This window comes from Sapajus apella, unplaced genomic scaffold (assembly GCF_009761245.1).
Source record: "Sapajus apella isolate SASKATOON/1434 unplaced genomic scaffold, GSC_monkey_1.0 scaffold46, whole genome shotgun sequence".
Lineage (NCBI taxonomy): Eukaryota > Metazoa > Chordata > Mammalia > Primates > Cebidae > Sapajus > Sapajus apella.
The window spans coordinates 15,101,256-15,125,596 of record NW_022436986.1 but is presented as its reverse complement, the minus strand read 5'-3'; the positions used below and the strand labels follow the sequence as shown (position 1 = coordinate 15,125,596).

Sequence of the window (24,341 nt, the reverse complement as noted above, 5' to 3'; positions counted from 1 at the left end):
GCTCACCATAAAACAAAAAACATCTTTCTTTAGTCTTTTCAATTTGGGAGTTTAAAACTTTTCTTGTTTTTGTGGGTAGGGTCATGATTAAGGATCTCGTTTATAGATCTTCTCATGATAAAGCATGGCCACTTTGTGCTGGACTCCAGTCACAGTGCTTGTATCCTAATGCTTTGACATTCACTTTGAAATCTTAACAGGGCATGTCAGTTGCCAAATGGCAGTAGATAATATAAGCTTATCTGATGATCTTTATCTGAGTCAGCCACCACAATCAGTATTCACAAAAGATCCATATGGAAGAACCACAGTACTGCCAATTGACCATAGCTAGTTAATATTTTATTGAAGAAAATTTTCACTGTAGTCCTTTGGGAGAAAATGTGATGCATTCAGCTTTGTTAATAACCTTTGTAAAATCCTTCCTTACACAGTTCAAAATCATTAAGCATTATTTTTTATTCTCTGAAACCAAAGTATTCTTTTAAATTATAACATAAATTTAGAGAATGTTGTGAGGTAAAGTTATATGTAAAATATTATATACAATTCTTTTACTATGTTCAGTGTCTTTGTTTTATGAAGACCAGGAGTCTTTGTGCTACTTAAAGTGAGGATCTGCTGTTTGTGTTTATATTTTCAGCTAATAGCACCATCATGGAGGTGTTTTTCCACTTACTACATGTGTCATGTCTGATGGGTATATTTAGGGGGCTAGTCATGCTGGCACTCAGATTACAAGAAGTTTTTTCCTATGAACCAAAATGATCTTTAAGTTTCATTTACAAAATCATACTTAAAAACCCCAACCCCCACTTGCACTTTCATTAGAGAATATTTTTGCATACCTGAAAAAAGAATATTCTCTAATAAAAGAGCAAGTGGGGGTTGAGAAGGGGTAATTTATGACTTCAACAGCATAAGAGGATAAATAACCAATGGAATTTATACATCAGATGATTTCTTCTATATAAAAATGTATTTTACTAAAAAAACAGGGATATTGAAATGTATGTTACAGCCCTTACAGAAAAATAACAAGTTTTATAGTCCTTTTATTTGAAATTCAGTGTAAATCAACCTTAAACTATAAATTCATAGTTGTTGTTGATTTTTTTTTAGCTTAAATGATGTGAAAGCATTTGTTCCACTCAGAGGCTTCTATGCCTTTGAATGACATATTCTCAGTAACTTCTTGGCTGGTAACTGGAGTATGCGAGACTGAGTGACTACAATGTGCATATTTCAAGAATTAGCTTTCCACTGTATTAGAACACATTTCCTAGGAAAGCCTTTGTATTTTTCATAGCCTTTTCACACATCCTTCATTTAAGAAGTCACAGTGTTACAGTTTTACTTTGTTTCAGAGGGGAGGACCATCTTGTTGGCATAAGGAGGACAGAAGATATAATATACTCTACACTCCAGCCTCTTCCCTATAACCTAAAAGGGAGAGGAGCTGAGGCAGATGGGCTAGGACTAGGGTTTTTGGTAGGCACATTATAGCAGATTAGGTAAGGGTGGGTTAGGTTTTTTTAAACTTCAACTGATAGGCAAGTGAGGCAAAAGCAATAACCATATCATAATGTTCAAACAGAAGTAAGTTAAAATGCAGTATAGTTATCCCTTGGTTTACACAGGGGATTGGTTCCAGGACCTTCCACATATACCCAAATCTGCACATAACTCAAGTCCTGCCAGTTGGCCCTTCGGAACCTGAGTATATGAACCTGCTCTGTAAGAGAGTTTCGTGTTTGGTTAACGATATATTTTTGATTCACTTATAGTTAAAAACAGTCCATGTAAAAGTGGACCCTTGCAGTTCAATCCCATGTTGTTCAAGGGTCAGATGTATTTACTTCTGGATTATGGGATGATGGGTAAATTACTTTTACTTGGCTACTTAAAACTTCTCTGTATTTTCTAAATTTTCTTCAAAGAGCTTTGTTTGTTTGTTTTTAATCAGAAAAACACCCCTTGCATGCCAGTTGTTAGAGGCAAGAGAACAGCATGAGTACACAGGCAGCCAGATCTGGCAGGCTGAAGGCAAATGGGAATCAAGGCTCATTATGCAAGACAGAGAGAGAAAACGAAGTTAAGTGAAGCACTAGGCTTCCCCTGCATATGGCTGGCTGTTAGGCATGCTTTGCATATACTGGTTCTTCTCCTTTAGTACACAGATGGTTTAGGCCAGGTAACAGGAATCCTGCCTTGCTTTTTGCTCCATGTCAATCCTCATGACGTAGCTGTTGTGGCATTAATGCGTTTCACCATGACTTCTTCATATTGTTTTTGTGTCAGTAATCCTTCTGTTATGCTTTTACTTTCTTCAAATTTTGGTAACACAACTGCAATGTAGCCTTCAGTAGATGGCTGGAAAGGAAAGAGCATTTAGTACTGTCAAATGATGAAAAAAATCCAATGAAAGGTATGTGGAAAAATCATACTTTTTCTCTCTTTTACCTTTTCTTGAAGAATAGATGGCTTATGGAGAATGTTTTCATTCACTTCCATCAAACGTCCTCTAACACAACTATTAAAAAAATTTAAGATTTCAACATGTTAGTAAAAAAAAAGGAATTGTTTTAAAGAAAAAAATATTACCTCCCTTTGGTCTCCTAAATAGTGGCTAAAAAGTTACTCACCTAGATACAGTATATTCTTCACCATCTGAGCAGTAAATCTTACAGAGAGGTGCAAGTTCTGTTAGAAACTGTGCCCCCTGTATAATGAGAGAGAAGTAATCAATTGATGGACATTTCCACTTTCCTTTGAGAAGTAGCCCTTAGGTGTATAACAGGATGTATTCCTGGAACTGGTGTTTTAAATCAAAATGACTTAAGTATATAAAATCCATTAATTAATTTCAAAACATATATGAATGTACCTACTGTGTGCCACATGCCATCCTAGGCTCTAGGGATAAAAAGCTGAGACACATGATATATGGGAATTTAGTTACAGACTAACGATATATTTTATCAACTATAAATGAGAAGGCTACGTATAACCAGGTATAAGGATTTCAAAAGTGTGGGAAAATCCATCAACAAGAAATCATGTAAAATTCAACATGACACAGTATGACAGCAATATTGTATAACGTTAGTTTCATTAAGATTCCTACCTCATTTTAATATTAGAACTTAATAAGTAAAGGAACTTATTTACCAGGATCAATTACTAAGATTTTTTTGAAGAAGGGATTTTTTTTTTTTCCTCCTCTCTCTTTTTAAATCCCTAGTATGTTAGTAAGGGATATTTTTCTAATTAAGAAAAACAAAAACAAAGCATGCAATTGAGAAAATGTGGAAAATAAAAGTTTTAAGTAGCAAAATAATTTACCCATTAGTCAATACTAGATTTTGGTGTATATGTGTTTGAATGTTATAGGATGGTTGTTGTTTCATTTACTCCAATGGATGGATATACCTGGGGAGACTCTGACAAGTATCTACAGGGAGGCTCATGAAAGCCAATGCAGGCATGTTTCATGTGTCACCCTCTTTTTCCTCAGGAATTTTTCCTGTAGTGGACATAGGCATTTGAGTTTAAGATGTCATTCTTTATGACCCCTTTATTTAACCACTCAAAACATTTTTAGATGGGATTCAGATATTACTACATTGGCTTCACTCCTCTGCACATGCGTTCTTCATTTCAAAATAGTAGAGTCATTGTGACTGTCTGCTTCTGGAAGGAAGGGGATGGCTTGTGTCAAAAGAGCAGACACAAAAGAGCTAGGTCTGTGCCAAAAGAGCAGAAGTGTTTTGATGCCTTTTTATCACCTCCTTTGGGAGAATGACTGGCAGTTCTGAGATCCAATGAAAACTTATCTGTAGTGGGTTCAATATGCAGGTCCCTCTCTGTTCACTTGTAACAATAGTGTTACTTTTTTTTTTTTTTTTTTTTCTGAGATGGGGTCTTGTTCTGTCATCCAGGCTGGAGTGCACTGGTACCATCATGACTCACTGCAGCCTTGACTCCTGTGCTTAAGCAATCCTCCCACCTCGGCCTCCTGGGTAACTGGAACTATAGGTGCATGCCACCATGCCCAGCTAAGTTAAAAAAAAATTGTTTTCTTGGTAGAAATGAGGTCTTGTTATGTTGCCTAGGTTTGTCTCAAATTCCTGGCCTCAAGTGATCCTCCCGCCTCGGCTTCCCAAAGTGCTGGGATTATAGGCATGAGCAACTGTACCTGCCTTAAGTGTTACTATTGTGGACCAAGATTTATCATAGAAACTTCAGAAGTCTTAAGTATTATACTTATTGTAACTTGTAGACTTTATCTTTTAAGAAAAGTGCCTGCTTTTCTAAGTCTACTAGTTTCTTGAGTGAGGAAAAATCAATAATTGTAAGGTACATTATTAGGGGACTTCAGGCCTACAAAGCGGGGTTTACATAAGGGTCCCCTGGAATAGTGAGAGCAATCAACTCTTAGTATGAGCTCAGTAAATGAAGGACTTACATCATTCACAGGAACTTTCCCAACCAGTGGGTTTGTCAAGACATTTTAATATGTCATTAAATTCTCTTTGGTGTGATACTCTCTTTTAATAATCTGTCCATCTTGCCTAGAGTTATAGAGGGTAGAGAGAGCATTCTGTATAACTGAATATTGTATTGAACAGGGGGCGGGTAAATGTGTATTACACTGACAGTGCTTTAGAAATGGAAAAATAGGAGAAATAGCATATATTTTCTTGTATTCATGTTTTTTTTTTGAGGGGGGAAGGCAGAATCTCACTCTGCTGCCCAGGCCTGGGGTGCAATGGCGCGATCTCAGCTGACTGCAACCTCCACCTCCTAGGTTCAAGCCATTCTCCTGCCTCAGCCTCCTGAGTGGCTGGGATTACAGATGCTCATTACCACTCCTGGCTAGTTTTTGTATTTTTATAGAGATGGGATTTCACCATGTTGGCCAGGCTGGTCTTGAACGCCTGACCTCATGATCCACCCACCTTGGCCTCCCAAACCGCATACATGTGTGAACCACTGTGCCTGGCCTTTTTTTTTTTTTCCCTTACTCCCTTCAGATTTTTTTTCTGTTTAATTTATATATGGAAATACACAGTAAAGAAGAGTTGGTCACATAAATTTTACAGAACTCAAGATACTAGTTTAATATAACTAGAAGCGATAAAATATCTTCTTATATTGCTATTAGAGTTTCCTTTCAAAGGCCTGCCTTCCACCTCCTCCATCCTGGGCATTATAGGGATAGTAGCACAGAACCTAATGTAACAGATATTATATCTCCTGAGATACCTAATTTTTGGGAGTATGAGAATTTCTTTAGGTTAAAGTGTACCTAAAATCAGCACCTCAAACTGCTAGAGAAGTATGCTAAGCATATGCTACTGGATTCTAAGGTTCATTGTATCTATCATTACCATGAATATAGAGGATGTAAGTAGATAATCACAGAATTACAGGAACATACCCGCTTAAATTTCCCAGAGACCTTGTTCTGAAGCCTGCTACAGTTGGTACTGATCTGATAGGAAATGCTTTTAATTGTTTTTCCACTTTGAAGAACTGGATGAGATTCTGCCAATGTGATGACACATATTCTACAAGGAGAAAAAAAATGGTCCTGTGTAATTGCTTGGAATAATAATTTTTCCTCCCATAACTCCTATTTGAATAAGAATGTATGAACTGGTATTTGTTTAGTCAAACTATCATCTTCTCCCTTTTTTCTCTGGTTATTACTGGAGCATAACTGTAGAATGGAGAATACAATAATAAAAGAGAAAACAAGATTGAATTTATTTTCCAGGAAAGGGAAGAGGACCAGAGGTCTTTAGGTAGGTAGCACTGGGGTAGAAGACAAAGAAGGCATGCCTGTGTATACGAGATACCATATATATCTCTACCATAGCCCTTTCTGTGGGCTCTAACAGTTCAGTAGTTGGGCACGGACTGGCCACTTTAGGTAGCAGCTGATGATGTGGTCCTCCATTTGGATGTTTGAGTAATCAAATTTATTTGTTGAGAGTGGCCAGGCACTGGAATACTCATTCTTGCCAAACTCCTTTAATAATATCATTTCAACACAGTAGAAGATAATTAGTGCATGTTTGTTTAGTGAACATTTGTTCAATCCAAGACAATACCAGGCGACAATACCAGGCTAGAATACCAGAAGAAAAAAGTTTTTGATCATTTAAAATTCCTAATTTGCTTACCGGTTAGAGTGCTGTAGTATACAGTGATCCTCACAAGATTTTCCTTTGACATCTAAAAGAATAAATGAGTCTGAAATCAGTATTTACTACCACTATGTGGTACTTTCTTTGGGTCATGGAGATAGTTAATAAAGACTGGACACATACATGCTGCATGCTGATCACTGGTATCCCTTCATTACTCAAAAAGACATACTTAAAGGCTTCCTATAAAGTATTTAAAGAGCTCTGGCCCAGACAGAATAATTTACTCAACGTTAAGGTGATTAATTCCTTGCTCCATCTTACTTTACCCTCACTTCAAAATGAGTACACACAGTATTTTTACTAGGAAAATCCAATTAGCATCCCATTTTTTATAATATAGCAGTATATTTTTTGTTGGTGGTTTCCAGGACTGTCCTGATGTTGGTGCAGCAAGTCTGACATTCTGGGAAACCCCTCAGTCATGGGTGAACTGGGACAGTTGGTCACCCTATTTTGGGCCAACAGAAAATATGCTACAATGTATTTTTTAAACTGAATATACCTATTATCACTGAATGAAAGGAAGAAACTAGGGGTTAGCGAAGAGTCCTCAACGATGCTCCCGCCACTGGTACTGCTTACACAAAAAGAATACCTACTTCTAAGTGGCAGATGAACATACCGGTCTCCTTAAGTAAATGTGTAGATTTTGCCCCTCAATCCCTCCAGGCACTTAAGGACTGTTGTAACCTAGTCCTCTGCCTACCTTCGGGGACTCCGTTTAGAGTACTCATCTTCGGCGAGCCACACCCTAGAGCTCGCACTGCAATCGCTGGCCCCAGAATGCTCCCTGCTGTATTTCAGGCCACCATCTCTTTGCAAATGCCATTCCCTGGACCTAGACGGAACACAGAAGTCCACTTCCTTCTAACGTGGGGAGGGAGCGCCAGGGAGAGCGCGCGTGGTTTATGACCTGCCAACGTAGTCTCTACAGCGTTAGGCCAATGCAGCCAATCAGAGATCAACATCACTCCTCACTTACCCGCTTTGTACCAGCGAGTGAAGTACCGATCCACGAGTGAAGGCACCACCGGCTCCGCAGCTTCGGGAGCGGTAGCCATGGCGACCTCCGGCGCCGCCAACCCCGCCCTCCCGCGCCCGAGCGTTTTCACCGCGCAGCCAGGACTAGGAGTGTTCTTCCGGCGCGCGGCGTGTGTCATGCGCACGCACGCTGCTCCCTGCTCCGCCCCCCCATTGCTGTGCTTTGAAGTCCGACATCAAAACAGATCAAATACAAAAGTAGGGCAGGTGGGAAGGGGACAGGGGGACAGAGGGACAGCGGACGCGACCAATGTAGCTCCTCTACCTCTACGGTGCCAAGGCTACAAAGAAGGCCGGCCTCCGTAGGTGACCAGGGAAGCCGGCCAGGCCACGCCCCCTCCGTCTGTGGTGACGTCACTCGCGCGCCGCGTGCTGGGCCCGCCCTGTTGACGCGACCCCTGCGCCGCTGGACTCCTTGCAGTGCTGCAGCCTTTACTCAAGTAGAGCGCTTCCGCCTCAGACACTTGGAGCGCTTCGTGAGAGAGTGAGAGCCGCTGATAGAGGCGCGTGCGCAATTCGGAGTGGACTCTGGGTAGCCGGCTGCGCGTGGCTGGGGAGGAGAGGCCGGACGCACCTGCGTTTGGGGGTCCTTAGGTGAGCGATCCATCCAAGATAGAGACACGTATGGACTCCTCCGCCAGCGGTGTTCTGGTGAAGGAGACCCGGAGGCTCCTCTGCCTGCTGCAGGCCGGGGAGTGAAGTGCGGGATGCACCTTCTCTCCTAGAGCCTTAAATCCTTTTTGCAGTCTTGCCACCTGTTCCATCGGGGGAGCTGGGAGGCGCGAAAGCCCGGGGATACCTGCTGTGCCTCCAGCCGCACTTAACCCAGACTCCTGCTTTCATGCAGAGGGTGGATAATAACGCTGAAAGCGAGAGCATTAACCCACAGTGGAAGGCGGCGGTTAATAGAGGTTTGGGTACTGTGGTGCTGGTCCGTTCTCGCGGCTGCGACTTTTTCGTGGAGGTGGTGTCCCGTGTGCTTCTCTATCTAACGTGGTGTTTTGCCTGGCTTTCTTTCCCGTTAACGATGATCTCTGTGGAGACGGTGGCTGTCTGAGTAATATCCAGATCCCAGCACTTAGCAAGTAGCTCAGTGTTGGATGTAGGCCACAAACCAGATTGTAAAGAATTCAACTGTATATTGACAGCCACGGCGCTAATCAGTGAATAGATCAATATGAAGAGTAAGCAGAAAGGCAGCAAAGACAGTTTTTCAGCTTGGGAACAGAGAGAGAGTAGAAATGCCCTGTCTCCAAATAGTGGGAACTGTCATTTAGTGCAAGAATAGCAAGTTCTTTGCTTTCCATGTCCTATTTGATGTGCATGTGAAACATGCTTGTGATTCTAACAGGAGGTTGAAAATGTGGGTTTAGTGTTCAGTTTGGGCTAATTCAGTCAGAGCTAGGGGTATTTAGGCCTAATCAGCATATTCGTGATCTCCATGGTACACGTAATCATACGTATGATGTCTAGCCAAGAGGTGGATAGTTGAAGGAGCAAGGGAGGAAAATGAAGGAGTTGTCAGAAAATTAAGAGAGAATCCACGATTGACCTTTGGTGTGGAGGGATCTTTAGCACATTTAAGGACTGAGAAAAATTGAATCAGTGGAGGCAGGGAAGTTGAAGGTTGCAGATGTCAAACAGAGTACCATTAGGCCTAGGTCCTGGGGCAATATGGAGGACATTCCTTTCCTAGCCTGGAAAGAAGTGGAGGCAAGTCTTCCTCTAAGAAGATAAGGGAATAAAACTGATGGGTGTGAAATTTCAGAGAAACTAGTTTTGAGGCATTTTTATGATATTTAAAGATGAAAAACGCGGCCAGGCACAGTGGCTCAGGCCTGTAATCCCAGCACTTTGGGAGGCAGAGGCAGGTGGATCATTGAGGTTAGGAGTTCAAGAACAGCCTGGCCAACATGGTGAAACCTTGTCTCTACCAAAAATACAAAAATTAGCTGGGCGTGGTGGCAGGAGCTTGTAATCTCAGCTACTCGGAGGTTGAGGCTCAAACCTGGAAAGCGGAAGTTGCGGTGAGCTGAGATCGCGCCATTGCACTCCAGCCTTGGCAACAAGAGCAAAACTCCGCTTCAAAAAAAAAAAAAAAAAAAAAAAAAGGCTGCATGATATGATAGAGTTTTCAAGTAATTTCTAGAAGTTCTTGAATCTAAATGTCACCAAGGCAGAAGTTCCTCTGTTTGCCACCAGACGCAACTGTCAGGTGACGTAAAAACTTCCGGAATGGAAAAATGGCAGCCGCCGTTCCTGACTCAGGTGTGAGTGCGGAGGAAAATCTGGAAAAAGACCTCAGAGAAGAATATGAAAATGGTAACTGGAGCCGTAGCATTGGTGCTGGAAGGCAAGGGCACGGACATTTCCGATAGCGGAGGTTCTGTAGGAAGTTGTGACTCAGAAAAAGACCACTTTTATTCTGATGATGAAGCAATAGAAGCTGACAGTGAGGGTGATACTGAGCCTTGTGACAAAGAAAATGAAAATGACGAGAATCAAGTATTGGGACTACGGGCTGGGCAGATGACCATGGCTAAAGTCCTCAACAAGCAAACTCCTGAAAGTAAACCTACTATTCTGGTCAAAAATAAGCTGGAAAAGGAAAAAGAGAAGTTAAAGCAAGAAAGACTAGAGAAAATAAAACAACGTGATAAGAGGCTGGAGTGGGAAACAATGTGCAAAGTGAAGCCCGATATTGTCCAAAACAAAGAGATGGAAATCTTCAGAGAATTGCAACAAGGGGTGTGGTGCAATTATATAATGCCGTTCAGAAACATCAAAAGAACGTTGATGAAAAGGTTAAAGAAGCTGAAAGCTCTATTAGAAAGTGTGCTAAGTTGATATCTACTGTTTCCGAGAAAGATTTCATCAATGTTTTGAGAGGAATGGGTGGAAGTACATACAAATGAGACTACTTCAAGCAGGAAGAAACCAAAAACCAAACCGGCTGAAGTGAAATCAGAAGAGGGCCCAAGTTGGACGATCCTATGTGATGAATTCATGATGGGAGCATCTATGAAAGACTGGGGTAAGGAAAGTGATGGGCCAGATGACAGCAGACCAGAATGTGCAAGTGACTCTGATACATAAAGTATCATAGGAAATACAATTGAATTGCAATCATTTTATTTTTTTCTAGAAAAATATTTCACCCTCTGATAGTTGGGGAATTATAAGGATATCATTTGTAAGAAAGCCAAAAGACTTTTGCCAGATTTCATATTTCCCATTTTCATCTACAGTTTATATATACTTTATTAAAATTATATTTTAAACCCTTGAAAAAAAATAAATGTCACCAAAACTTACTAAAATCATTGTCTGCCTTGTCTTCCTCACTTCCACCATATATAATCTTGCCTTCCTCTTATCCCAGATTATATAGTTCCTATTATACTTGATATTATCTTCTGTGTACTATTAGGATTGATTCATTTTTATTCTTTCTATGTCATACATGTGTGGGGTGCCAAGATGAGAGAATTCTCCTCGGACTAAAGTGACAACAAAGGCCAGTGTGGTCCTTGTAATTGCTACTCCTAACAGAAATTAGGACTTACAGTCATGAACCTTAAAGGGATCTGAATATAAATAGCACACTAACATTTTTTTTTCCTACTTAGGTAATGTTATGCATTTAAGCAAGTCTGATTTTGCCAGACCACAGTAGATGTCCTGTTTAGCACTCTTTTCTCACGTTTCGTATGGTGCTGGAAAAAGCCTGGCCAGAAGAATGAAGTTACTGGTAGTTATGTCAGGTCATCAAGCTCCATGGAACGTTGGTCATCATTTTGAAGTAAATTTTTGTCATGTCTCAGTATTTTCTCTTTCCCCCTTAGAACAGTAAATGCTTTTCTATCTTTGATTTCAATATTTTTATGAATGTATAAATCCAGTTTATAAATTAATAGACTTCGTGAATATTAAAGTCATTTCAGATTCTCTTCAACTGCCAGTATATAAACATGCATTTTCAAATAGTGCTAATCAATGGGATACCCTTTTGTTTTTCTTTAGGATTTTATAAAGATGTCCCTAATACGCAAAAATAAAGTTTCCCCATTCATTTGTTCTTTCAGCTTTCTCAAAGGAATAACTGATATTGTATCTTTATTGAAGAAAACATTCTAAAAGTTGCCTCTTTTAAAGAGTGAGAACATAAAATAGCTTTCAGAATTCTTAATTTGTAGACCATAGCGATATAGAGTGGGTTAGGTTGCTGCTACAATCCATACATGGGTGTGTACTCAGAGAGGTAAGTTTTGTTTTGTTTTGTTTTGTTGTTACTCTGATTCTAACTACCACTTCTTCACCTGCTGAATCACTTCACTTAAATAAGTATGGTCAGTTATCTCTACTAAGCTATTTCTTTCTCTCTTAGGGATTAATGGTTCATCAAGGGGTAGTGGTACTTGTGTCGTGAGAATCACTTCATCATGCGAAATCTGAAGTTATTTCGGACCCTGGAGTTCAGGGATATTCAAGGTCCAGGGAAACCTCAGTGCTTCTCTCTCCGAACTGAACAGGGGACAGTGCTCATTGGCTCAGAACATGGACTTATAGAAGTAGATCCTGTCTCAAGAGAAGTACGTTAGTGATGGAGAATGCCAACACATGGGTATAACCCTTGACTTGCCTTCCTCCAAATTTCTTTCCCCACATAGTCTTTGTGAATTTCATACCTCTTATGAATCTATATCCTAAATATTCTCTTTGCTTCATATATGTGCCATGTTAGACATAGCTTAAATAGTAACCCATCTTTAACTCTGCTACAATTTTAACCTGAGTCAGAAAAACTGACCTTACTTTTTGAGCGGGTACCCTACTTTTTACCCTTGTGGTCATGCAAATTCTGTTTATAATAGTGGTTTTCAATTGGGAATGAACATACAAGTTGCTGGTGGAGCTTTCTAAAAGCTTGAGCCCATATCTCATATCAACTAAATCAGAATCTTTAGTACTGGCTGCTAACCATATCTACTTTTAAAACCTCTGTGGCCTGGTTTTGGTATGTTCCTTTGATTATATTCTTCTACTAATACATTTTAGGCAGTTACATTCTTTAGTGCCTTTTCCCCATACTATGGAAATCTTAGAAAAACATAATTATTAACATCATGTCTTATTGCACATTTTTAAAGAGACCAAGCCTATTGTTTTTATTTTTGTGTTTGTTTGGCAAAAAGGTCATGTTACCTATTTTTCTTGTTAAAAACGAGAGTGGTGATATTTCTCAAATGAAAGTTTGGATTTTCATCTAGAAAAAACATTTTTCAAAGCTTTTATTTGATAAAAGAAAAATTAAAAAGTATTTTATTTCTGGAAATGTTATCACTTATTCTTGAAAGTAGACTAGGTTACTTCACTTCTCTGTATACTTTCGTAAAGGTGAAAAATGAAGTTTCTTTGGTGGCAGAAGGCTTTCTCCCAGAGGATGGAAGTGGCCACATTGTTGGCATTCAGGACTTGCTGGATCAGGAGTCTGTGTGTGTGGCCACAGCCTCTGGAGAAGTCATACTCTGCAGTCTCAGCACACAACAGGTAAGAGGAAGAGTCCAGTGAGTGGGCAGTCACAGTCATCCTCAAATAGGTTACTTGCTATTTGTGGAAATTTTCAAATAAGTAGCCATAATATTTACGCTTTTGCAAATTATTCTTTGCATTATATATTTCTTTCTTTTTTTTTTTAATTTTATTGCATTTTAGGTTTTGGAGTACATGTAAAGAACATGCAAGATTGTTGCATAGGCACACACGTGGCAGTGTGATCTGCTGCCTTCCTCCCCATCACCCACATCTAGCACTTCTCCCCATGCTATCTCTCCCCAACACCCCTCCACACGCTGTCCCTCCCCTATTTCGCCCCAACTGACCCCAGTGTGTAGTGCTCCCTTCCTGGTGTCCATGTGTTCTCATTGTTCAACACTCGCCTATGAGTGAGAACATACGGTGGTTGATTTTCTGCTCGTGTCAGTTTGCTGAGAATGATGGTTTCCAGGTTCACACGAACTCATCGTTTTTGATGGCTGCATAATATTCCATGGTGTATATGTGCCACATTTTCCCTATCCAGTCTATCATCGATGGGCATTTGGGTTGGTTCCAGGTCTTTGCTATTGTAAACTGTGCTGCAATGAACATTTGTGTGCATGTGCCCTTACAGTAGAACGATTTATAATCCTTTGGATATATACCCAGTAACGGGATTGCTGGGTCAAATGGAATTTCTATTTCTAGGTCCTTGAGGAATCGCCACACTGTCTTCCACAATGGTTGAACTAATTTACACTCCCACCAACAGTGTAAAAGCGATCCTATTTCTCCACATCCTCTCCAGCATCTGTTGTCTCCAGATTTTTTAATGATTGCCATTCTAACTGGCGTGAGATGGTATCTCAATGTAGTTTTGATTTGCATTTCTCTGATGACCAGTGATGATGAGCATTTTTCATACGCTTGTTGGCCTCATGTATGTCTTCTTTTGTAAAGTATCTGTTCATATCCTTCGCCCACTTTTGAATGGGCTTGTTTGTTTTTTTCTTGTAAATCTGTTTTAGTTCTTCATAAATTCTGGATATCAGCCCTTTGTCAGATGGGTAAACTGCAAAAATGTTTTCTCATTCTGTTGGTTGCCGATTCACTCTAATGACTGTTTCTTTTGCCGTGCAGAAGCTGTGGAGTTTGATTAGGTCCCATTTGTCTATTTTGGCTTTTGTTGCCAATGCTTTTGGTGTTTTGGTCATGAAGTCCTTGCCTACGCCTATGTCCTGAATGGTTTTGCCTAGATTTTCTTCTAGGGTTTTTATGGTGTTAGGTCTTATGTTTAAGTCTTTAATCCATCTGGAGTTAATTTTAGTGTAAGGTGTCAGGAAGGGGTTCAGTTTCTGCTTTCTGCACATGGCTAGCCAGTTTTCCCAACACCATTTATTAAACAGTGAATCCTTCCCCATTGCTTGTTTTTGTCAGATGTGTCAAAGATCAGATGGTTGTAGATATACTATGTTGCCTCCGAGGCCTCTGTTCTGTTCCATTGGTCTATATCTCTGTTTTGGTACCAGTACCATGCTGTTTTGATTACTATAGCCTTGTAGTATAGTTTGAAGTCCGGTAGTGTGATGCCTCCCGCTTTGTTCTTTTTACTTAGAATTGACTTGAGTATGTGGGCTCTCTTTTGGTTCCATATGAAGTTTAAGGTGTTTTTTTCAAGTTCTGTGAAGAAGGTCATTGGTAGCTTGATGGGGATAGCGTTGAATGTGTAAATTACTTTGGGCAGTATGGCCATTTTCATGATATTGATTCTTCATAATCAAGAACATGGAATATTTCTCCGTTTGTGTCCTCTCTTATTTCGCTGAGCAGTGGTTTGTAGTTCTCCTTGAAGAGGTCCTTTACATTCCTTGTTAGTTGCATTCCTAGGTATTTTATTCTCTTTGTGGCAATTGTGAATGTCAGTTCGTTCTTGATTTCGCTCTCTTTAAGTGTGTTATTGGTGTATAGGAATGCTTGTGATTTTTGCACATTGATTTTGTATCCTGAGACTTTGCTGAAGTTGTTTATCAGTTTCAGGAGATTCTGGGCAGAGACGATGGGGTCTTCTAGATATACAATCATGTCATCTGCAAATAGAGACAATTTGACTTCCTCCTTTCCTATTTGAATACCCTTTATTTCTTTTTCTTGCCTGATTGCTCTGGCTAGAACTTCCAGTACTATACTGAATAGGAGTGGTGAGAGAGGGCATCCTTGTCTACTGCCAGATTTCAAAGGGAATGCTTCCAGTTTTTGCCCATTAAGTATGATATTGGCTGTTGGTTTGTCGTAAATAGCTTTTATTATTTTGCGATACGTTCCATCAATACCTAGTTTATTAGGGGTTTTTAGCATAAAGGGTTGTTGAATTTTGTCAAAGGCCTTCTCTGCATCAATTGAAATAATCATGTGGTTTTCATCTTCCGTTCTGTTTATGTGGTGTATTACATTTACAGACTTGCTTATGTTGAACCAGCCTTGCATCCCAGGGATGAATCCTACTGGATCATGGTGGATAAGCTTTTTGATGTGTTGTTGTAATTGGCTTGCCAGTATTTTATTGAAGATTTTTGCATCTATATTCATCATGGATATTGGCCTGAAGTTTTCTTTTCTTGTTGAGTCTCTGCCGGGTTTTGGTATCAGGATGATGTTGGTCTCATAAAATGATTTGGGAAGGATTCCCTCTTTTTGGATTATATGGAGTAATTTCAGAAGGAATGGTACTACCTCCTCTTTGTATGTCTGGTGCAATTTGGTTGTGAACCCATCTGGACCTGGGCTTTTTTTTGGGTGGTAGTCTCTTAATTGCTGCCTCAACTTCAGACCTCATTATGGGTCTGTTCACGGTTTCGGCTTCTTCCTGGTTTAGGCTTGGGAGGAGGCAAGTGTCCAGGAATTTATCCAATTCTTTCAGGTTTACTAGCTTATGTGCATAGAGTTGTTTGTAATAATCTCTGATGATGGTTTGAATTTCTGTGGAATCTGTGGTGATATCCCCTTTATTGTTTTTTATTGCATCTATTTGGTTATTCTCTTTTTTATTAATCGGGCTAGTGTCCTGTCTATTTTGTTGATCTTTTTGAAACACCAGCTCCTGGATTTATTGATTTTTTGAAGGGTTTTTTGTGTCTCTATCTCCTTCAGTTCTGCTCTGATCTTAGCTACTTCTTGTCTTCTGCTAGGTTTTGAGTTTTTTTGATCTTGCTCCTCTAGCTCTTTCAATTTTGATGATAGGGTGTCAATTTTCGATCTCTCCTTACTTCTCATGTGGCCACTTATTGCTATATAGTTTCCTCTAGAGACTGCTTTAAATGTGTCCCAGAGATTCTGGTATGTTGTGTCTTCATTCTCATTGGTTTTGAAGAACATCTTTATTTCTGCTTTCATTTCATTGTTTATCCAATCAACATTCAAGTGCAGTTGTTCAGTTTCCATGAATCTGTGCAGTTCTCAGTTAGTTTCTGAATTCTGAGTTCTAACTTGATTGCACTGTGGTCTGAGAGACTGCTTGTTATGATTTCTGTTCTTTTGCATTTGCTGAGGAGTGATTTACTTCCAATTATGTGGTCAGTTTTAGAGTAGGTGTGATGTGGTACTGAGAAGAATGTATATTCTGTGGATTTGGGGTGGAGAGTTCTGTAAATGTCTATTAGGTTTGCCTGTTCCAGGTCTGAGTTCAAGTCCAGGGTATCCTTGTTAATTTTCTGTCTGGTCGATATGTCTAATATTGACAATGGGTTGTTAAAGTCACCCACTATAATTGTGTGGGAGTCTAAGTCTCTTTGTAAGTCATTAAGAACTTGCCTTATGTATCTGGGTGTTCCTGTATTGGGTGCGTATATATTTAGGATCGTTAGCTCTTCTTGTAGCATTGATCCTTTTACCGTTATGTGATGTCCTTCTTTGTCTCTTTTGATCTTTGTTGCTTTAAAGTCTATTTTATAAGAGATGAGAATTGCAACTCCTGCTTTTTTTTTTGCTCTCAATTTGTTTGGTAAATCTTCCTCTATCCCTTTATTTTGAGCCTTTGTGTATCCTTGCATGTGAGATAGGTTTCCTGGATACAGCACACCAATGGGTTTTGGCTTTTTATCCAATTTGCCAGTCTCTGTCTTTTGATTTGGACATTTAGTCCATTTACATTTAGGGTTAATATTGTTATGTGTGAATTCGATACTGCCATTTTGGTGCTTGCTGGCTCTTTTGCCCATTAGTTGATGCAGATTCTTCATTGTGTTGATGCTCTTTGCCATTTGGTATGTTTTTGGAGTGGCTGGTACTGGTTGTTCCTTTCTATGTATAGAGCCTCTTTCAGGAGCTCTTGTAGAGGAGGTCTGGTGGTGACAAAATCTCTGAGTACTTGCTTGTTTGCAAAGGATTTTGCTTTTCCTTCACTTGTGTAGCTTAGTTTGGCTGGATATGTGATTCTGGGTTGAAAGTTCTTTTCTTTAAGGATGTTGAATATTGGCCCACACTCTCTTCTGGCTTGTAGGGTTTCTGCTGAGAGATCTGCTGAAACAGATGGGCTTCATCTGTCAGTCTGATGGGCTTCCCTTTGTGGGTAACCCGACCTTTCTCTCTGGCTGCCATTAGCATTTTCTCCTTCATTTCAACCCTGGTGAATCTGACAATTATGTTCCTTGGGGTTGCTCTTCTTGAGCAATATCTTTGTGGTGTTCTCTGTATTTCCTGGACTTGAATATTGGCCAGCCTTGCTAGGTTGGGGAAGTTTTCCTGGATAACATCCTGAAGAGTATTTTCCAGCTTGGATTAATTCTCTTTGTCACATTCAGGTACACCTATCAAATGTAGATTAGGTCTTTTCACATAGTCCCACATCTCTTGGAGACTTTGTTCATTCCTTTTACCCTTTTGTCTCTAATCATGCCTTCTGGTTTTATTTCATTGAGTTGATCTTCGACCTCTGATATCCTTTCTTCTGCTTGGTCAATTCGGCTGTTGAAACTTGTGCATGCTTCGCGAAGTTCTCGTATTGTGTTTCAGCTCCATCAATTCACTCATATTCCTTTGTAAGTTGTACATTCTCGTTAGTTTCATCAAATCTTTTTTCAACGTTCTTAGTTTCTTTGCATTGGGTTAGAACATATTCTTTTATTTCACAGAAGTTTCTTATTACCCACCTTCTGAAGCCTGATTCTGTCATTTCATCACACTCATTCTCCATCCAGCCTTGTTCCCTTGCTGGTGAGGAGTTGTGATCCCTTGTAGGAGGAGAAGTGTTCTGGTTTCTGGTGTTTTCATCCTTTTTGCACTGGTTTCTTCCCATCTTTATGGATTTTTCCACCTGTCGTCTTTGTAGTTGCTGACTTTCAGATTGAGTCTCTGAGTGGACGTCTAGTTTGTTGATGATGAAGTTATTTCTGTTTCTTAGTTTTCCTTCCAACAGTCTGGCCACTCTGCTGTAGGTCTGCTGAGGTCCACTGCAGGCCCTGCTTGCCTGGGGATCGCCTGCAGCCGCTGCAGAACAGTAAGGGTTGCTACCAGTTTCTTCTTCTGCTATCTTTGTCCCAGAAGGATACCTGCCAAATGTCAGTCTGATCTCTCCTTTATGAGGTGACTCTTTGGATATACAGCAGTCAGGGACCTGCTTCAGGAGACAGTCTGCCTTTTTCAGGAGCTCAGGTGCTGAGCTGTGAGCTCCGTTGTTCATTCAGAGCTGCTGGGCAGCTACATTTAGGTCTGCTGCAGCAGAATCATAAACCATTTTTTGTTCCCAGGTGCTCTGTCCCAGGGAGTTAGGGTTTTATTTATGAGTTTTCATTATGCTGCTGCCTTTTTTTTTTTTTTTTTTTCAGGGCTGCCCTGCCCAGCAAGGAGGCAGCCTAGTCACTGTCTGCCTGCAAAGGCTTTGCTGAGCTGCTATGGGCTCCAACCAGCTGCCCTGTGAACTTCCCTGCAGTCTTGTTTATATGGGCGTAGTTAGCACTGCCTCAGCAATGGTGCCCCGCCTCTGTATTTGCGGACTCTCTCTGTAATGCCAGGTTGCCTCGGCAATGGGAGGTCACCTTTGCAAAGGCAGGCAGCCTCACCAATGGCGGGTTGCCTTGGCAACAGCAGGCTGCCTCAGCAATGGCGGACTACCTCCTTATTGGTTGACTGCCTCGGTAATGGCGGATGCTCCTCCCCCACTGAGCTGGACCGTCCCAGGTTTAGCTGTGCTTGCTGTGAAACTCTCAATCCAGAGAGTTTCTGATTGTTTCTGATTCTTGTTCTTTTGTGGGGGTGGGACCAGCCGAGCCTGATCACCTGGCTCCCTGCCTCAGAGCCTTTTTTTTTTTTTTTTTCTTTTTTTCTTTTTTATCCCAGGTGTTCCAATCACCTGTTGAAAGGGTGCCGGGATCTGTTTCCTGTGCGGTGACCTACTGCGCCAGCTTAAACATCGGCGCTGTGATTCGTGGCGCTTTTTTTGCTCAGGAATCTCCTGGCCTGGCTCCCTGTTCAGTCCCCTCTTTAATCAGATGAATGTGCGGCTTCCCGGGGCTCCAATCGCCAGCCAAAAGGGCACCCGGACCAGTGTATTTTCTACAGAGAACCGCCAGCCAGGCCGCTGACAAAGCAGCCGCGCAGGGCAAAGCAGCCCTGCTGACCGAAAGAACTGCACCGGCCAAAACCGCCTCCCTGGCATCCCATGGGCCTCCTACGCCTGGGAATCTCCTGGTCCGTGGGCTATAAAAATGCAGCGTCCAGTCACCCTCTGCGTTTTCACTGGAGCTGCAACTCCAAGCTGTTCCTAAAGGGCCATCTTTGATCAAACCCCCTATATATTTCTTTATTTAAAAAATTGTTAACATGGCTTTCGCTGTATTTTAAGATTCTTCTACAACTCAGTTTTGTCTGCTGCATGTATTAATCAGAAAAATCAGAACATTCCAAATGAGAATAGTTTTTTTTTTAAAGTTAAAATTGGCTATTCTTGTATGGTATAGGATCACCTCTTATCAGACTCTCATCCTGAATTGCAACCTTTGTTTCTTAATTTAGGAAGTCTTTGAATGTTTATCTGACTTAGATTTTTATGTTATGAATGTTGATTGGCTAACTTTAGAGTCCCTGAACTCTGGGGACTGAAGTAATACATTATCATTACCTGTATATGTATGACTGCCAGGAGAGATAGACTTCAACCAATTACTTCTTTCTCTACTCTAGTGCACAGTTGAGTTTCTGGATTTCTATCTTCACCTTCTTAACAGCAAGGGTTTCAAATTACACTTGCCTGATTCTTTAAGTCTTCTTTGATTACTTCGTTAGTTGTGATCTCCTTAACATTGATCATGTCACAGAAGTTAAAGCCCTACTAATAGTAGGATAATAATAGCAGATTACATTTATTAACTGTTTACAGTGTACCTGGCACTTTTTAAAGCACTTTTCATGCAAATTTATTTAATCTTCACTATGACCTTGTGAGGTAGATTATCGTTTCCTCTTTTTCAGGAGACGCAGTTGAGGCACATAGTGCTTTAGAAATTAGGCCAAGGTCACACAGTAATCAAATGGGGTTTGACCCTAGCAGTCTAAATCTGTCACCTTTACTTTTAATCATTCCATTTAGTAACATAATAAACCTTACTGTCAGTTCTTGGTGGGTAATATCAAACCTGTCATGCACAGCTTAATTGGTTTTTCTTGTATTTAAAAGACAGATGCGAAGTTTGGAGATCCAAGATGGCCGACTAGGAACAGCTCAGGATTGCAGCTCCCAGTGAAAGCACAGAGGGTGAGTGGACGCCGCATTTCCAGAAAGATTTTTATTGCCCACAGACCAGGAGATTCCCAGGTAGAGGAGCCCCACGGGTCGCCGGCGCAGCTGTTTTGGCTGGAGTGGCTGTTTCGGCCAGTGCCCCAGCACGGCGGTTCTCCGTACAAAATACACTGGTCCGGGTGCCCTTTTAGCTGGTGATTGGAGCCCTGGGAAGGCATATTCGCCCATTCATCTGATTAAAAAGAGGACTGAAACAGGGAGCCAGGCCAGGACATTTGGGGGCAAAAAAAGCGCCACAAATCTAAGTGCCACTATTTCAGCTGGCGCAGTCAGTCGCCACACAGGAAATCACACAGATCCCGGCGCTTTTCAACAGGCAACTGGAACACCTGGGAGAGAGTCGACCGTTCAACTTAAAAAAAAAGGGCTCTGAGGCAGGGAGCCAGGTGATCAGGCTCGGCTGGTCCCACCCCAACAGAAAAAAGACAGCAATTGCAAACACTCCAGGTTGAGAGTTTCACAGCAAGCACAGCTGAACCCGGGACGGTCTAGCTCTGTGGGGCAGGGGCGTCCGCCATTACCGAGGCACTCCACCACTACGGAGGTAGTCCGCCATGGCTGAGGCAGCCCACCGTTGCCGAGGTAACCTGCCATTACAGAGAGAGTCTGCCATTACAGAGGTGGGCCACCATTGCCGAGACAGTTCTAACTACACCCATATAAACAGGACTGCAGGGAAGTTCACACGGCAGCTGGGCAGAGCCCACAGCAGCTCAGCAAAGCCTCTGCAGGCAGACGGTGACTAGGCTGCCTCCTTGCTAGGCAGGGCAGCCCTGAAAAAAGGCAGCAGAACAAAGGAAACTCATAAATAAAGCACTAACTCCCTGGGACAGAGCATCTGGGGAAAAAAAAGGGGTTTATGAGTTCTGCTGCAGCAGACCTAAACGTACCTGCCCAGCAGCTCTGAATGAACAACGGAGCTCACAACTCAGCACTTGAGCTCCAATAAAGGACAGACTGTCTCCTCAAGCAGCTCCCTGACTGCTGTATATCCAAAGAGTTACCTCATAAAGGAGAGATCAGACTGACATTTGGCAGGTATCCTTCTGGGACAAAGATAGCAGAAGAAGAAACTGGTAGCAACCCTTACTGTTCTGCAGCGGCTGCAGGTGATCCCCAGGCAAGGAGGCCCTGGAGTGGACCTCAGCAATCCTACAGCAGAGGGGCCAGACTGTTAGAAGGAAATCTAAGAAACAGAAATAACTTCATCATCAACAAACTGGACATCTACTCAGAGACCCAATCTGAAAGTCAGCAACTACAAAGATAACAGGTGGAAAAATCCACAAAGATGGGAAGAAACCAGTGCAAAAAGGATGAAAACACCAGAAACCAGAACACTTCTCCTCCTACAAGGGATCACAACTCCTCACCAGCAAGGGAACAAGGCTGGATGGAGAATGAGTGTGATGAAATGATAGAATCAGGCTTCAGAAGGTGGGTAATAAGAAACTTCTGTGAAATAAAAGAATATATTCTAACCCAATACAAAGAAACTAAGAACCATGAAGAAAGATTTGATGAAATGCTAACGAGAATGGACAACTTACAGAGGAATGTAAGTAAATTGATGGAGTTGAAAAACACAACACGAGAACTTCACGAAGCATGCACAAGTTTCAACAGCCGAATTGACCAAGCAGAAGAAAGGATATCAGAGGTCGAAGATCAACTCAATGAAATAAAACCAGAAGGCATGATTAGAGACAAAAGGGTAAAAGGAATGAACAAAGTCTCCAAGAGATGTGGGACTATGTGAAAAGACCTAATCTACGTTTGATAGGTGTACCTGAATGTGACGAAGAGAATGAATACAAGCAGGAAAATATTCTTCAGGATATTATCCAGGAAAACTTCCCCAAGCTAGCAAGGCCGGCCAATATTCAAGTCCAGGAAATACAAAGAATACCACAAAGATATTCTTCATGAAGAACAACCCCAAGACACATAATAGTCAGATTCACCAGGGCGGAAATGAAGGAGAAAATACTTAGGGCAGCCAGAGAGAAAGGTCGGGTTACCCACAAAGAGAAGCCCATCAGACTGACAGATGAAGCCCATCTGTTTCAGCAGATCTCTCAGCAGAAACCCTACAAGCCAGAAGAGAGTGTGGGCCAATATTCAACATCCTTAAAGAAAAGAACTTTCAACCCAGAATCACATATCCAGCCAAACTAAGCTACACAAGTGAAGGAAAAGCAAAATCCTTTGCAAACAAGCAAGTACTCAGAGATTTTGTCACCACCAGACCTCCTCTACAAGAGCTCCTGAAAGAGGCTCTATACATAGAAAGGAACAACCAGTACCAGCCACTCCAAAAACATACCAAATGGCAAAGAGCATCAACACAATGAAGAATCTGCATCAACTAATGGGCAAAAGAGCCAGCAAGCACCAAAATGGCAGTATCGAATTCACACATAACAATATTAACCCTAAATGTAAATGGACTAAATGTCCAAATCAAAAGACAGAGACTGGCAAATTGGATAAAAAGCCAAAACCCATTGGTGTGCTGTATCCAGGAAACCTATCTCACATGCAAGGATACACAAAGGCTCAAAATAAAGGGATAGAGGAAGATTTACCAAACAAATTGAGAGCAAAAAAAAAAGCAGGAGTTGCAATTCTCATCTCTTATAAAATAGACTTTAAAGCAACAAAGATCAAAAGAGACAAAGAAGGACATCACATAACGGTAAAAGGATCAATGCTACAAGAAGAGCTAACGATCCTAAATATATACGCACCCAATACAGGAACACCCAGATACATAAGGCAAGTTCTTAATGACTTACAAAGAGACTTAGACTCCCACACAATTATAGTGGGTGACTTTAACAACCCATTGTCAATATTAGACATATCGACCAGACAGAAAATTAACAAGGATACCCTGGACTTGAACTCAGACCTGGAACAGGCAAACCTAATAGACATTTACAGAACTCTCCACCCCAAATCCACAGAATATACATTCTTCTCAGTACCACATCACACCTACTCTAAAACTGACCACATAATTGGAAGTAAATCACTCCTCAGCAAATGCAAAAGAACAGAAATCATAACAAGCAGTCTCTCAGACCACAGTGCAATCAAGTTAGAACTCAGAATTCAGAAACTAACTCACAACCACACAGCTTCATGGAAACAGAACAACTGCTCTTGAATGTTGACTGGATAAACAATGAAATGAGGGCAGAAATAAAGATGCTCTTTGAAACCAACGAGAATGAAGACACAACATACCAGAATCTCTGGGACACATTTAAAGCAGTCTCTAGAGGAAACTATATAGCAATAAGTGGCCACATGAGAAGTAAGGAGAGATCGAAAATTGACACCCTATCATCAAAATTGAAAGAGCTAGAGGAGCAAGATCAAAAAAACTCAAAACCTAGCAGAAGACAAGAAGTAGCTAAGATCAGAGCAGAACTGAAGGAGATAGAGACACAAAAAACCCTTCAAAAAATCAATAAATCCAGGAGCTGGTGTTTCAAAAAGATCAACAAAATAGACAGGACACTAGCCCGATTAATAAAAAAGAGAATAACCAAATAGATGCAATAAAAAACAATAAAGGGGATATCACCACAGATTCCACAGAAATTCAAACCATCATCAGAGATTATTACAAACAACTCTATGCACATAAGCTAGTAAACCTGAAAGAATTGGATAAATTCCTGGACACTTGCCTCCTCCCAAGCCTAAACCAGGAAGAAGCCGAAACCGTGAACAGACCCATAATG

At 41.1% G+C, this 24,341-nt stretch overlaps 2 protein-coding genes and 1 pseudogene across 6 annotated transcripts in view; 2 read left to right on the top strand and 1 right to left on the bottom strand.

The window, feature by feature from the left end:
• Positions 1-320: 320 nt before the first annotated feature.
• ABITRAM (actin binding transcription modulator) lies at positions 321-7,586 on the bottom strand. The gene is made up of 6 exons (XM_032240291.1): positions 7,201-7,586; positions 6,192-6,243; positions 5,444-5,573; positions 2,646-2,722; positions 2,464-2,533; positions 321-2,373 (listed from the first exon to the last, which is right to left on the bottom strand). Exons 1-6 carry the CDS (start codon positions 7,376-7,378, stop codon positions 2,236-2,238), a joined length of 645 nt encoding a protein of 214 aa, XP_032096182.1. The 5' UTR covers positions 7,379-7,586; the 3' UTR covers positions 321-2,235.
• A 102-nt stretch (positions 7,587-7,688) lies between these two features.
• ELP1 (elongator complex protein 1) overlaps positions 7,689-24,341 on the top strand; it is a 74,830-nt gene continuing 58,177 nt past the window's right edge. Inside the window, exons 1-3 of one of the 5 annotated variants that reach the window (XM_032240286.1) lie at positions 7,689-7,853; positions 11,647-11,851; positions 12,657-12,809. In XM_032240286.1, the coding sequence (XP_032096177.1) occupies positions 11,702-11,851; positions 12,657-12,809 (303 nt within the window). In that variant the 5' untranslated portion in view covers positions 7,689-7,853; positions 11,647-11,701. Of the gene's footprint in view, positions 7,854-7,890; positions 8,224-10,218; positions 10,240-11,646; positions 11,852-12,656; positions 12,810-24,341 lie in introns of those variants that run through there. The other 4 variants (XM_032240288.1, XM_032240287.1, XM_032240289.1 and 1 more) reach the window with 4 other exon arrangements.
• On the top strand, positions 9,298-10,545 carry LOC116524822 (annotated as a pseudogene).

Bases quoted from the DNA above. Each gene is read 5' to 3' on its own strand.
- ABITRAM (XM_032240291.1), bottom strand. From the start codon at position 7,378: ATGACACACGCCGCGCGCCGGAAGAACACTCCTAGTCCTGGCTGCGCG. The intron at 6,244-7,200 runs GTAAGTGAGGAG...TTATTCTTTTAG, and splicing joins CACTCGCTGGTACAAAGCGG to ATGTCAAAGGAAAATCTTGT. The intron at 2,534-2,645 runs GTGAGTAACTTT...TTTTTTTAATAG, and splicing joins GAAGAATATACTGTATCTAG to TTGTGTTAGAGGACGTTTGA.